The sequence below is a fragment of the Nomascus leucogenys genome, chromosome 1a (assembly GCF_006542625.1).
Source record: "Nomascus leucogenys isolate Asia chromosome 1a, Asia_NLE_v1, whole genome shotgun sequence".
In the NCBI taxonomy this organism is placed as follows: Eukaryota; Metazoa; Chordata; class Mammalia; order Primates; family Hylobatidae; genus Nomascus; species Nomascus leucogenys.
This window is the reverse complement of record NC_044381.1, coordinates 7,211,726-7,227,076: the sequence shown is the minus strand read 5'-3', so window position 1 is coordinate 7,227,076 and position 15,351 is coordinate 7,211,726. Positions and strand designations below refer to the sequence as shown.

The 15,351-nt window shown below is 38.4% G+C and overlaps 1 protein-coding gene across 1 annotated transcript in view; it reads right to left on the bottom strand.

Annotated features, from left to right (window-relative positions):
• Positions 1-10,552: 10,552 nt before the first annotated feature.
• The window catches only part of UHRF2 (ubiquitin like with PHD and ring finger domains 2), a 101,328-nt gene continuing 96,529 nt past the window's right edge, over positions 10,553-15,351 (bottom strand). Inside the window, exons 15-16 of the mRNA XM_030811142.1 lie at positions 12,935-13,033; positions 10,553-11,572 (exon numbers count right to left, since the gene is read on the bottom strand). Coding sequence (XP_030667002.1) covers positions 11,426-11,572; positions 12,935-13,033 — 246 coding nt within the window. The 3' untranslated portion in view covers positions 10,553-11,425. The remainder of the gene's footprint in view (positions 11,573-12,934; positions 13,034-15,351) is intronic.

Here is a 15,351-nt window from a genome sequence, read left to right as displayed (position 1 = left end):
ACTGGAACCCCAGAGGCGAGGGTTGCAATGAGCCAAGATCGCGCCACGGCACTCCAGCCTCGGTGACAGAGTGAGACTCCATTTCAAAAATAAATAAATAAATAAATAAAATGAAATACCAGTTTTCTCTGAAATAGAGTTCATTTGTGGTAAAGTGTTATGGTTTCTTAGATTAAAAATCTGTCTTTGAAAGGCTGCTTTGGGCACTTCAAATTCCACGCAAGATGGAGCCAAGTATATTTCCACCCTATTCCTCTTGCTAATTATAAATAAAATCTAGGCACTCTCGGATATGTGGAATATCCTGGGAGTAAGCTTCCTGGGGTCTTTCCTATACTTACTTTTTGCCTTCTTTTGCTTTCTTTTGGCTTGGGTGCAATGGTCTACAACCAGAAAACATCAGTGGATACAGACAAAGAAAAAAGGCCAAATGAATGGGAAAAGGGGTAACCCTGCAGGAGAAAAAAACCTGCCTACTTCACATGAACACCATGGGAGAAAACCACACCCATTCTTCCTGGTCACTGGGTCTGGCCAAGACTGTGGAGTGGACCCTTGTAGACTATGCCTGCCCTGCACTGAGTGATTGGCTGCAAAAAGGCAGCACCCCATCCACCCCAAGTAGAGATTGAAGTGGGATTGAAGAGAAAAGGGAGCCAGAGAAATGGATTCTTTAAATCTTTGCCAGAAGTCTTGGGCAGACCCTCAAGTAGACTATGCATCACACTGACCATAATTCAACACAGCAAAATGAACTGTGAGTGGCTATAGTTCAGGTTTCAGATTGGCTTCTAGGTAACACCCAAGCGAGGCCGACTAGAAGAGCACTGCAAAGGCTTTGAAAACTAAATTTACATTGAAACCCAGCCCATAAAAGTGGGCCAGAACATGCACTCTGAATCTAAACTGCTGGATTTCCTTATAAAATAGAAGATTTAAATAGAAATCAGAGTCTCATAGTACTCACAATGTCCAGTACACAATGCAAAATTACTGATCCTATCAAGAAACAGGACAGTTTCAACTTGAAAGAACATTACAAAGACCCAAATGGAAATTTCAGAATAGAAAAATATACCATCACAAATAAAACACTTACTGGATGGGCTCAACAGAAGAATGTAGATGACAGATAAAAGAATCAGTGAACTCAATCACTAGAAATTACCCAATCTGAACAACAGAATATAAAGCAAATAAAAATGAACAGAATCTCAGAGGCTTTTGGGACAGTAATGAAATATTTAATATTCATGTCACTGGAGTTCCAGTAGAAGAGGAGAAGGAGTGGAGGGTTGAAACCATATTTAAAGAAGTAATGGCTAGAAACTTCCCAAATTTGACAGAAGATAAACATCTAGATTCAAGAAGCTGGTTGAACTCAAAACAGGATAAACATGAAAAAACTCATTCTCAAACACATCATAATCAAATTTCTGAAAACTAAAGACAAAAATTCTTGAAAGAAGCCAGAGAAGAGCAATGCATTATCCATAGGGGAAAAACAATATGAGTAACAGCAGATTTCTTGTCAGAAATCATTGAAGCCAGAAAGAAGTGGCAAGATATTTTCAAGTGCTAAACAAAATGCCAACCCAGGAAAGTGAAAATATCCCTTAGGAATGAAGGTGAAATAATGACATTCTTGTATGAAAGAAAACTAAGACAAGTTGTTACTCGCAGACCTGATCTAAAAGAATTACTAGAGTAAGTTCTTCAGGCAGAAAGGAAATAATAGAAAAAAACTTAGAAAATTAAGTTTGGAAAGCGCAATGGCAAGGGGAACCATCTGGGTATTAAACGATTCTTGTCCTTCACAGTTTAAAAAATTATGTTTGGGCCAGGCGCAGTGGCTTACGCCTATAATCCCAGCACTTTGGGAGGCCAAGCTGGGTGGATCACCTGAGGTCAGGAGTTCGAGACCAGCCTGGCCAATATGATGAAACCCTATCTCTACTAAAAATACAAAAAAACTTAGCTGTGCGTGGTGGTGGTGGGCACCTGTAATCCCAGCTACTTGGGAAGCTGTGGCAGGAGAATCGCTTGAACCCGGGAGGCAGAGTTTGTGGTGAGCCAAGATTGTGCCATTGCATTCCAGCCTGGGCGACAAGAGTGAAACTCAGTCTCAAAAAAATAAAATAAATTATGTTTGACACCAAAAGCATGATGCATAAAATAAGAAACTGATGAATCAGACTTCATCAAAATTAAAAGCTTTTTTCCGAAACACCCTACTAAGAGGATGAAAATGCAACTAACGTAACAACAACAAAAAATGCAACTAACAGCCTGGAAACAATATCTGCAAATCAACTATCTAACAAAAATATACGCTGGGGAACAGACAGTCTCTTCAATAAATGGTCCTGGGAAAACTGGATACCCATATGCAGAAGAATGAAACTAGACCCCTATCTCTCACTGTATACACAAATAAAATAAAAATGGATGAAAGACCTAAATCTAAGACCTCAAACTATACAACTACTACAAGGAAACATTGGGGAAACTCTCTAGGATATTGGTCTGGGCAAAAATTTATTGAGCAATACTCCACACAAACACAAACAACCAAAGCAAAAATGGACAGATGGGATCACATCAACTTAAAAAGCTTCTGCACAGCAAAGGGAACAATCAACAAAGTGAAGAGACAATCCACAGAATAGGAGAAAATATTTGCAAACTACCTATCTGACAAGGGATTAATTATCACAATATATAAGGAGCTCAAACAACTTTACAGAAAAAAAATCTAATCAATTAAAAATGGGTAAAAACTTGGAATAGACATTTCTTAAAAGAAGAGATACAAATGGCAAATAGGTATATGAAAAGGTGCTCAACATCACTGATCATCAGAGAAATGCAAATCAAAACTACTACGAGATATTATCTTACCCCAGTTAAAATGACTGTAATCCAAAAGACAGGCAATACAAATGCTGGTGAGGATGTGCGGAAAAAAGAACCCCTGTATACTGTTGATGGGAATGTAAATTAGTACAAACATTATGGAGAACAGTTTTGAGGTCCCTCAAAAAACTAAAAATATAACTACCACATGATCCAGCCATCCCACTGCTGGGTATATACCTGAAAGAAATTCAGTATATCAGAGATATCTGCACTCCTATGTTTGCTGCAGCACTGTCTACAATACCTAAGGTTTGGAAGCAACCTAAGTGTCCATCAACAGACGAATAGATAAGAAAATGTGGTACATATACACAATGGAGTACTATTCTGCCATAAAAAAGAATGATATCCAGTCATTTGAAACAACACAGATGAAACTGGAGATCATTATGTTAAGTGAAATAAACCAGGCACAGAAAGACAAACATCGCATGTTGTCACTTATTTGTGGGATCTAAAAATCAAAATAATTGAACCCATGGACAAAGAGAGTACAAGGATGATTACCAGAGTCTGGGAAAGGTAGTGGGGTCTGGTAGTGGGGAGGTGGAGATAGTTAATGGGTACAAAAAATTAGTTAGAAAGAATAAGGCCTTCTATTTGATAGCACAACATGGCAACTATAGTCAATAATAATTGTATATTTTAAAATAACTTAAATCGTATAATTGGATTGTTTATAAGTTGAAGAACAAATGCCTTGAGGGGATGGGTAACCCATTCCTTGTGATGTGCTTATTTCACATTGCATGCCTGTATCAAAACATCTCATGTACCCCATAAATATATACACCTACTATGTACCCACAAAAATTGAAAATTAAAAAAAAGTTAAATCTAACAAAAGACCAGGATTCAGAACATATAAGAAATTTTAAACCCAACAGTAAAAATCAATCCAATAAAACACGGGCAAAAGATTTGAAGAGACACTTCATGGATATGTAGGATGGCAACTAAACACATGAAGTGATGACTAAGTCATCAGCCATCAGGAGAATACAAAATAAAGCCATGATGAGATACTACTACACATCTATTAGTATGGCTAAAATAAAAATACTGACCATACTTAGTGTGGACAAAAATGCATGGCACTGGAATTCACACATTACTGATGGGAATGTAAAATGGTACAGCCACGCTGGGAAATGGTTTATTATAAAGCTAATAATATACTTATCATACCACCTAGAATTATGTCCACACAGAAGTCTGCACAGCAATATTTATCAGCTTTATTTATAACAGACAAAAACTAGAAACATCCCAAAAATCCTTCAAGGCATGAGCAGATGAATAAACTGGAATACTACTCAACAATAAGAAAGAAAGAAACTATTTGATATACGCAATAACTTAGATGGATGTCAAGGTTATCATGCTGTGGGGAAAAAAATCCAGTCTCAAAAAGTTACACACTATGAAATTCCACTTATATTTCATTCTTGAGATGACAAAATTATAGTGATGGTGAACAGAACAATGGTTGTCATGAGTTAGGGTTGGGGAAAGTTGTGACTAAAGGATAGCAGGAGAGAATTTTTTGATGATGGAACAGTCCATCTTCTATTATGGTGGTGGTTTATACCACTACCACCCTATGTATATATGTATACAATGAACTTATATATGTGATAAAATTCTATAAAACTATACGTACATACACCCAAAAATGAGTTCATATAAAAACTGGTGAAATTCAAGTAAGCTCTTACTTACTACTATTGTACCAGTGTCAATCTCCTGGTCTGGACAACCTACTATGATTACGTAAGATGCTATCCCTGAGGGAAACTGGGTGAAAAATACATAGAAATTCTCTGTACTATTTTTGCAGCTTCTTGTGAGTCTGTAATTACTTCAAAATTTAAAAAGAAAGGCTGGGTGTGGTGGCTCATGCCTGTAATCCCAGCACTTTGGGAGGCCAAGGCAGGTGGATCACCTGAGGTCAGGAGTTCGAGACGAGCCTGGCCAACATGGAAACTAAAAATATAAAACTTTAGCTCAGTGTGGTGCCACATGCCTGTAATCTCAGCTACTCGGGAGGCTGAGGCAGGAGAATCGCTTGAACCAGGGAGGTGGAGGTTGCAGTGAGCTGAGATCGCGCTATTGCATTCCAGCCTGGGCAACAGAGCAAGACTCTGTCTCAAAAAAAAAAAAAAAGAAAATTAAAGAGTTTTCAACATGAATTGGGGGGATTGTTCTTTATAGAAATGGAGTATTTTATAATAACTTACGGGTTTGGTAAGATCACATTTGTGACACTTTGTTAAATATCTGTGACCCAAATAAAAACATTATGTTGGGGGTGAGGGGTAATTTAGTAGTGGGTGGATATAAGCCCAAAAGGTCATCTAAGATTTACTGATTTCTTGAGTAGACATCAACTAGGTAAATTCAAACGATAAAGTATTTGAACAATCTAGTTCACAATCTTCCACACAAACAGATAAAGGGTAAATGTATGTTGGAAGTGAGGGGCACCTCAAAAATTTATCTTGGCATTTAGAAACTGGCAAAGATCTATTTTGAATCTCCTTCGAGTCAAAGAATTTCCATGCAAAATGCCCATGGGATTACTGTACTTTCTACAGTTACCATTTTCATCTATTAACTAGAGACTTCACTAGAGACTTATTTTAAATGCCTGTATTTTCTCCTAAAGAAAATCAATGAGTTAAAAAATTCTTGGCTATGGTAAGGAAACAATATTTCAGAAATAAAAGTGAATTCACGGTTATGTCATAAAAGATCTCAGCTGAGTAAAGAGGGTGATGTTATCCAATCTGGGGCACTTTAAGGAGGAAAAGCAAATGGTATTATTCATAATAATTTTGGAGCAACAAGTGCAAATTGGATCTTTCCTGGGCAAACTGGCACTCAGGGCCACCCTATCTGTATTAATAATCTTTTACTGCATAATAATTACCCCACGGCTTAATGGATTAAGACATCAACATTCATCATCTTTCTGTGTCAGGAATCCAGGAATGATTTAGTTGGGTACCTGTGGCTGAGGATCTCTCACAGGGTTGCAATAAATGGCTGAAGTCATCTCAAGGACCCTCTGGAGGCGAATCCACTTCCAAGCTCACTTCTGTGGTTTTTGGTAGGCTTCAGGACTGTTGGCCAGAGACCTCTGTTCTTTGCCACACGTGCCTTTCCATTTGGCAGCTCACAGCATGGCAGCTGGCTTCCCCTAGATTGAGAGAGAGGGTAGTCCAAGTAGGAAGCCACAGTATTTTTGTGACCTAACCTTGGAAGTGACATCTGATCACTTCTGCTGTATTTTGTTGTTTACAATACAATTTACATCCAGCCCACACTCAAGGGGAGGAGATTATACCAGGGCATGAAGAGCAAAAGGTAGGAAATCACTGGGGTCCATCTTAGAGGGTGCCTACTATATTACCAACCAATTTATAAATCGCTTAAGTCAATTGAGTTGGGTATTAAAGAATTAGCTCTAAAACACTGAAAATTTTAGATTCAATATTAAAAGGCCAATTAAATTCAATTCCAGGCCAGGCATGGTGGCTCATGTCTGTAATCCTAGCATTTCCGGAGGCTGAGGCAGGTGGATTGCTTGAGCTCAGGAGTTTGAGACAAGCCTGGGCAACATGGTGAAACCTCATCTCTATAAAAAATAAAAAAATTAGTGAGGTGTGGTTTCACATGCCTGTAGTCCCAGCTACTTGGGAGGTTGAGGCAGGAGGAATAGCTTGAGCCCAGTAGGTCAAGACTGCAGTGAGCCATGATCACGTCACTGTGACAGAGACCGTCTCAAGATAAAATATAGAATGAATTCAATTCCGTACCTGCAGTTAGGCTGAGGAAGTTAGGAATGTTTTTATCAGTCAGGATAGGCTAGGTCATGCTCTGCGAACAACTCAAAAACTTTAGGGTCTTGCATTTACATCTCTCTCATGTTGCATGTCCACCACAAGTTAGCTGGGTGCTCTGTACCATTCTTATTCTGAGATCTAAGCTGACAAAAAAGTCTCATCTGGACTGTTACTAGTCTCCATGGAAGAAGAAAGAAAACTCTGAAGGGCAAGGAAATGCCCTGCCTAGAAGTGGTGGTATATAGCATATCTGCTCACGACTAAATGGCTAACTCGTCACATGGCCCTATACAAACACAAGGAAGCCTGGAAGAACAATCCTAGCACGTGCACTTCTGAGCCGAAGATACCTGGCGAACAGTACAAATGCCTACCACAATCCACTCTCCTGTCACCAAGTACGCAACCTATTCTTGTCTCTCACAGTAGTTATACACCCTCTAGAGTGGTTTATAATTTTAAAAAACTGACAAAACCAAGTATTAGAGAGGATGTGGGGCAACCATAAATCTCACACACTGCTGGCAGGAATGTAAAATGGTATAAACCACTTTGAAATGTCATTTTTCTTAACAATTAGTGACATTGATGGGTTGTACGGTAAGTACATAATTTTGTAAGAGTTTTCCAAAGACTGACAATGGCTCACAGCAGCTTTGTAACAGCAAAACCCTGTAAACAATTCAAATATCCATCAGATAAATAAACCGTGGCATATCCATAAATATTACTCAGCAATACATTCAAATTTTGGCAGTATCTAATTGTTTCATCTGTTGCATCTTGTCTTCACAATCATGTTTACTTCCGAGAATTTTAATCTCAAATTACTCTTCACATGGCAGCCTGCTTTATTCTGTCAATGCAATGCAATTTCACAGTTGCAAATCTAGTCATGGAAGAGTAAGAAAACCATCTTCATCTTTTTCAATAGCAGTCACTTGGTCTGCCTGCATGGTCTATCCAGTGAAGGTATTACATCTTTTTTCTGTGTAGGATTATATTAAGCCAGGTTACTAAATATCACTTCCTTCAGGAATTGTGACAGTCTAGTTGCAGGGACCAGACAGAGTGGGCAAGCAAGGATAACTCCAATGTAAGCTCATGGTGAATGGGCCATCAAGCTCAATTCTTGCAATCAGGGCTGCCCTGAAGAATAGGGAAAGGTTTCGTTCTTAATAGGCAAATAGCAGCTATTGGGCATCAGAGCAGATGTCTACTCAGCTCTTCCAAGCAGGATCTATACTGAAATCCAAAGCTTTCAGTATATAGATAGGGCCCCTTTCTGTTAGCTGTTATAACAGGGTTATGAGAGTTATGGATGTTTAGATTGCCAGCTTCTGAGTTTGCCAGCTTCCAAAAGCTTACCAATGTACTCAAACACTAGCATGCACATATTTGTTGAGTGAACCATATTACCTAGAAGTGAGTAAAACTAGAAAAAAAAAGTTTAAATCCTGTCCAAATTAAAGTGATTACTTCATAGTAATCACTGTAACCTACCAAATGTAATAAATTCCAGTGAAAAAAGCTTCTTTCAAACTTAGGACTAAGAGACAACCAGGTATTATGTACCTCCTGAAGGACAACCACATCACCTACGAAAAAGTCTTACCCATCCCCCACCCCCAAGTCAAGTCTGAATCTGATCATGCTTTAATTCTAAACTACCAATTAACTGAAAATAAAGAGAAACATGTTGAACTACACCACAGGGTTCCATTGTCTATGTTCTGTCAGAAATGCTTCAGAACAAACAATCCAATTTCAACATACTAATTGCAAAGGGGAAGAGGGAAGAGGGGGAAGAAAGATTGAGGGGATGTATACAGATTAAAATATTCTTGAGATAGCAATTAATCACAATGTGAGGTCTTTATTTGGATCCTGATTCAGACAAACCAACTGAAAACAAAACAGCAATTTATGACATTTGAGACTATGGAAATTGGAACATTTACTAGATATTTGATGATGTAAAGAAACTGTTAATCTTTTAACATGTTTAAGAATAGTATTGTGGTTATGTGTCCTAAAAGTCCCCATTTTCTAGATACCAACTGAAATATTATGTAAAAGAACCTTGATGATTCAAAGGTTCAATAATTGCTTAGCTTTGGGCCATTCTTCACATCTGTGAATATGCTAAGCCATAATCAGCCTTCTTTCCAAGTCTATCATGTTATAGCTAGAGTTCAGACAATACAAAGCGGAACTGTGGGAATCAGCTATTTCGCTAATCAAAGTGGTAGAAATAAACCAGTTCAAGTAGCTGAAACTGGAAGGTATTTCCCACTCTTCATGCAGAAATGCGGCCAATACGAGAGGGGATATAGTATGAATGATGCAATTTAATGATTCATTTTCAATTTAAGAAGATCCTATTTAAATGCAATGCTTCAAAACAAAAATAATTCCAATGTTTAGCTCTGAGAGACAATAGTTCCAGGCATTTCCCACAACCTGATTTGGAATTTAGTTAAATTCAGGAAAAGCACTGAAACTAGTTGGCCATATATCCAAGAGTGAGGCCCTGCCTATATAGCAAACATCACCAGCTCTGGACACAAGACTGCCTAAGTTTATGGCACAGATCCACCTTTTGATTGTTGTATGACCTTTGGTCAAGTTACTTAACCTTTTTGCGCCACTAATATTCACCCATAAGATGGGGATAGCATTTGTTGTTGGTAGAATTCAATGAATACACATAATACGTACAAGTGACTAGTATAAAGTAAGTATTCAATGAACGATATTTATATGGCTGTGAACTTAGGGATGGAAGGATGGAAAGACTGGATCACATTAAAACTTTTCTCTGATGAAAACAGTGTAGTTTTTTTGGGGGGGGGTGTGACAGTCAACAAGGTCTTGCTCTGTCACCCAGGCTTAAGTGCAGTAGTGTTATCGCGGCTCACTACAGCCTCAATTTCCTGGGCTCAGGCAATCCTCCCACATTAGCCTCCCAAGTAGCTGGGACTACAGGCACACACCGCCACACCCTGCTAATTTTATTTTTTGAGAGACAGGGTCTTGTAATGCTGCCCAGGCTAGTCTTGACTTCCTGTGCTCAAGTAATCCTCCTACCTTGGCCTCCCACAGGGATTACAGGTATAAGCCACTGTGCCTGGCCTAGCAGTACAGTTTAGAGAACAGAACGTTTTAAAACATTCTTATGTCTGTGAAGTAAGTAGCACTGATTAGACTAAAACTGAACACAGGACAAACTACATAAAATGGTCACTAGATTACCATTTTAAATTCTTTTCCTATTAGAATAAACTTAAAAAAAAAAAAATACAAACTGAGGGCCGAGCGTGGTGGCTCACGCCTATAATCCCAGCCGAGGCAGGCGTATTACGAGGTCAGGAGATCAAGACCATCCTGGCTAACAGGGTGAAACCCTGTCTTTACTAAAAATACAAAAACAAAATTAGCTGGGCGTGGTGGCAGGCGCCTGTAGTCCCATCTACTCGGGAGGCTGAGGTGGGAGAATGGCGTGAACCCAGGAGATGGAGGAGCTTGCAGTGAGCCGAGATTGTGCCACTGCACTCCAGCCTGCACAACAGAGCAAGACTGTCTCAAAATGCCAAACAAACAAAAAAACTGAGGAAGAAATTTGTTCTGAGTGCTTAAGATTTCATTCTGGTTCTCATTACCAGTGCAAAGTAAAAAAAATGTTTCAATAGAGATGCACAATGAAAAACTCCAGAGATATAGGATCCTTTGAAACTGGTAACATAAGCCAGACAAGTGTAAAAAAGTAAAGCAAAACAAGGTGATTTTCTGATCATAAAATATTTATTAAGGTATACTTTAGGGAATATAGTGAATATAAAATTTAGGATCACAATATGAAGCAATTTCAAATCCTCTCAAAGGTCAGCACAGCCCTCAAAACTCTGCAGATGTAAAACCAGTGGTGAGACACTAAAAGCAGTTCGACTAGTACAGAAGTGGATTTTCATGAACATTTACAACTAGAGCATATGAATACCTCTTTTAAGTGCAAAACCACACCACATTACACTAATGCAGCAACAATGCATTCATTATTGTTCTCATTAGTCATTAGTAGTCAACTTGCATAAAACACCAGAAAAAAGCACAATGGAGTTCACAAAGTGGGCTAAAAAAATGAACCTGTCCTTGCAAAACACACATTGTAATGGAAGAAGAGACGTTAAAAAAGTATATGCACACTTTAGAAGCTGTGTTCATTCCAAGGATCTCAAGTGTCATTTCCTTTTCTGTAAAATCAAATTACAAGAACCAGGCACAACTAATATTTGGGAGGCAGTGTGTAGCTAAAATTTCATTTAACTAGTTATTCAATGATTTTTAAAATCCCCATAAATCTTTTCTGTCCTGAGGTAGTTGCAAAATAAATCATAACTTGGATATCAATTAGAGCTGAGGCTTTGACTTTTTACTCATTAAAACTAGTTGTTACAGGAACTACCTTTAGATATTTAAAAGACAGTTGAGAAATGGGCCTCTTACTACACACACAAGATGATGGCTATGTGGGAAAGAGGATTAGCTGCTTCAGAACGTGAGAGATACAGTCCACCATTTCTTCCACCCTCCCCACCCATTTTAGATTCTTTATTGTCCAAAAAGCCACCATGAACAACACAGTGAAAGCAGGCAGATCATCGTCCTTTACTGTAGCCAGGGAAGAAAAGGTCAAGTAGAGTCTGCAGAACCTCATTGGGAACCATGATGTAATTCTGGCCAAGATCATGTCGGCAAGCAGGGCAGGAGAAAACCTGTGCCTTAAAGGAGCGCTGTAGGCAATCCTATGGTAAAAACAAAAACATCCGATTTAATCTGAGCATAAAGCATGTAAGTACTCAGCAACTTATGCTTTTAAATAGGAACCAGAAACTGGTAATGAGAGAAATGTACAGAATGAACAAACATAAAGGCTTGAATCTGCACTATGGAAAAGGCTACAGTCATGGCTTTAGTTTCATCTCTGGCAGATATTGGGAGCCTTCAGGTAAATTATTTATGTAATTTGTGCATCAGTTTCCTCATCTACTAAAATGATGGAGTTAGAGATTACATATGGTTGCCACTAGCCTAATCTTTTGGGTTAGATTTTAACCCTGTCCTTTCTAAACAGAGCCCTAGAGGGGAAAAAAAAATCAGGATTCCCTTGGTTAGAAATGAATTTTATACTTCATCAAATCATTTAACATATAGTGAGTCTTCCAAAAATATACTTAGCAGCCAGGCATGGTGGCTCATGCCTGTTATCCCAGCACTCTGGGAGGCTGAGGCAGGTGGATCACCTTAGGTCAGGAGTTCAAGACTAACCTGGCCAACATGGTGAAACCGAGTCTCTACTAAAAAATACAAAAATTAGCTGGGCAGGGTGGTGCATGCTTGTACTCCCAGCTACTCCGCAGGCTGAGACAGGAGACTTGCTTGAACTGGGGAGGCAGAGGTTACAGTGAGCCCAGATCGCACCACTACACTCTACCCTGAATGACGGAGAGAGATTCCATCAAAAAAAAAAATAAATAAATAATACACACACACGCACACACATATATATATGTGTATATATATATATATTTAGCAGTACTAAATACATTGAATGTACAGTTAACTCAAGATCAGGCACAAACTCATATGTAGATTTGTTTCCATTTTATAAAAGAAACTGAAGTTCTGAAGTTAGGGCACATAATCACCACTGGGTAGAGCAAGATTCAAACCTTGGCTTGACTAAAATACAAACTTTCCTTTTACACCACACTGAAAACACAATATTCAATTCATCTGGGCATGATGCTGGATATAAACTGTTTTATATTATTTATTAATGAAAACACTCCAGTCTGCACTATAATATATAAAACATATAAGCTATTACAGACAAGAGCAATGACCTCTTACCTTCTTTCCCATTTCAGCCCCTCCTCAAAATTCCAAACATTGATAGAATACCTCAAACGACACATATTTGAATTATTATTACTATCTAATTAAAACATGCATTTACCACCAAGACGTAACTAAATGCTTCTTAACTAGAAGGTTCCACAACTATCCTGCTTCATGGAAAATGCTTCTTAGCATGCTAAAAACAGGTATAGAGATTAGTGTGCCTTCATGCCTAACAGGGAAAGTGAGGAAGGAATTCTACTTACTTTACAGACATTGTGGAAGCACTCAGTTGTCACAGGCTGGTAGACTAGCTCCTGACAGCAAACGCACATAAAAGATTGTTCCAATTTTTTCAGAAAATTCTAGAACAGTATCCAAGTATAAGGAAAGAAAAGTTAGCAGTTCATAATATGCTAATAAAATTCATCTATTGTATATTTCAAAACAGCTAGTAGAGAATAATTCAAGTGTTCCCAGCATAAAACATAAATGTTTGTATTGATGAACATTCCAATTATCCTGATTTGATTATTACATGTTATATGAATATATCAAACTTTCACATGTATCCCAAAATATATCCATCTATTATTTAGCAATAAAAATGTTTCAGTCACATTTAATGTCTTCTATTTAGAGGCCGGGAGTGGTGGCTCACGCCTGTAATCCCAGCACTTTGGGAGGCTGAGGCAGGAGGATCACAAGGGCAGGAGATTGACACCATCCTGGCTAATACAGTGAAACCCCGTCTCTACTAAAAATACAAAAAATTAGCCGGGCGTGGTGGCGTGCGCCTGTAGTCCCAGCTGCTGGGGAGGCTGAGGCAGGAGAATGGCGTGAACCAAGAAGGCCGAGCTTGCGGTGAGCCGAGATCGTGCCACTGCACTCCAGCCTGGGCGACATGGCGAGACTCTGTCTCAAAAAAAAAAAAAAAAAAAAAAAAAGTCTTCTATTTAAAAAAATCAAGTAGTCTTGATTGTGACTACCTGAGAAGAGCAAACTTACATAAAGAAACCCCATTCCATACACATTAGTTTTAAATCACAGTATGGCGTAGGAAAAGTTGCAAAGTCAATATATGATGTTAAAAAGTCAATGTCCCCCTAAACGTCATATTGCAGGGATAAACTATTTTTCACTTAAAAAATAAAAAAATCATGGGCAACTTCTCTCGAGGTCATTACATACTGACTGCCTTTTTTTCAAAAAGCTGTTCTGCACAGTATTCCAGTGTATGAACATGTATTATCTATTCAATCTTCTGCTGTTATAAAACTTGAATATCTGCCTTTAGGAGCTTAAAAAAAAAACACTAGGAAACAACTCTGTAGTATCTAATACCATAAACAAAACATTTATTTTCCTAGGATTATTCTGTGATATTTTACCTCAATCCTAAAATCCCATACCTTCCTGATGCTAATGTTTACATACAGTAGGATGAAATTATAAAAAGTAGAGCCACCTAATGTAAACATGATCAAATGGATACCCTGTATTCTTCAAAAGCCATTACTGGCTCCATTTCATCTTGGCTGGGTTTTTTTGTTTTTTTTTTTAAGCTAGAAGGAAAACTAGTTTTTTTCTAAATAGTCATAAAGATAATCCTTCAGTTATTTTAGGTAGTAAGGGAGTGCATTTCATATTTATTTTTTATATTAATATAAAAAGTAAGGCCAAGCATGGTGGTTCATGCCTGTAATCCCCGTACTTTGGGAGGCTGAGGCGGGTGGATCATTTGAGGTCAGGAGTGCTAGACCAACCTGGCCAACATGGCCAAACCCGTCTCTAGAAAAAATACAAGAAATGAGCCGGGCATGGTGGCAGGTGCCTGCAATCCCAGGTACTTGGGAGGTTGTGGCAGGAGAATCACTTGAACCCAGGAGGTGGAGGTTGCAGTGAGCTGAGATCATGCTACTGTACTCCAGCCTGGGAGACAGACCACAACTCCATCTCAAAAACAAACAAACAAAAAAACCTTACAAGTTTCAAATTTAAAAATTGAATGTCACATTTCAAAAGATGTCTCATATTAACTGATTTATGAACAAGGATCATTAAAGTCAAATGCATTACAGACAAAGTATTATAAAGACATTTTTAAAATATGGCAATTATGGGGAGATGCTGAAAACTTTCTACCAGGTACTCTCTCCCTAACAAACTCCTTTGTAAATGACCAATATTTAACCTGGTACTTCTATAGTTCCTATAATACGGGTATATCTAATACAGGTATTTTGAGTTACAGGTAGCTCCAATGTGCTAGGCACTCATCTACAGTGGTAATAAAAAGACAGTCTGTGCTCTCCTGGAACTTACCTTCCTACAGGAGAGTAAACAAACAAAAAACAGTTTCAGATAGTAACAACTGATGAAACAGAGCAAACTGACTCATGCCTATAAACCCTGCTACTTAGGAGGCTGAAGCGGGAGGACTGCCTGAGGCCAGGTGTTCGAGATCAGTCTGGGCAACATAGTAACCCCATCTGTTTGGATTTTTTAGACTAAATTTTAAAGAGTTGCTATTTTAGAAAGGGTAGTTTGGGAAGATCTTTCTGAGGAATCTATTTATACAGACTTAAAGGATATGAAAGAGTGAGATACATGAAAAGAGAATTCCAGTCAGAGAAACAGTACATATGTAAAGGCCCAGGGTTATCAAGATGTCGAGCGTGTT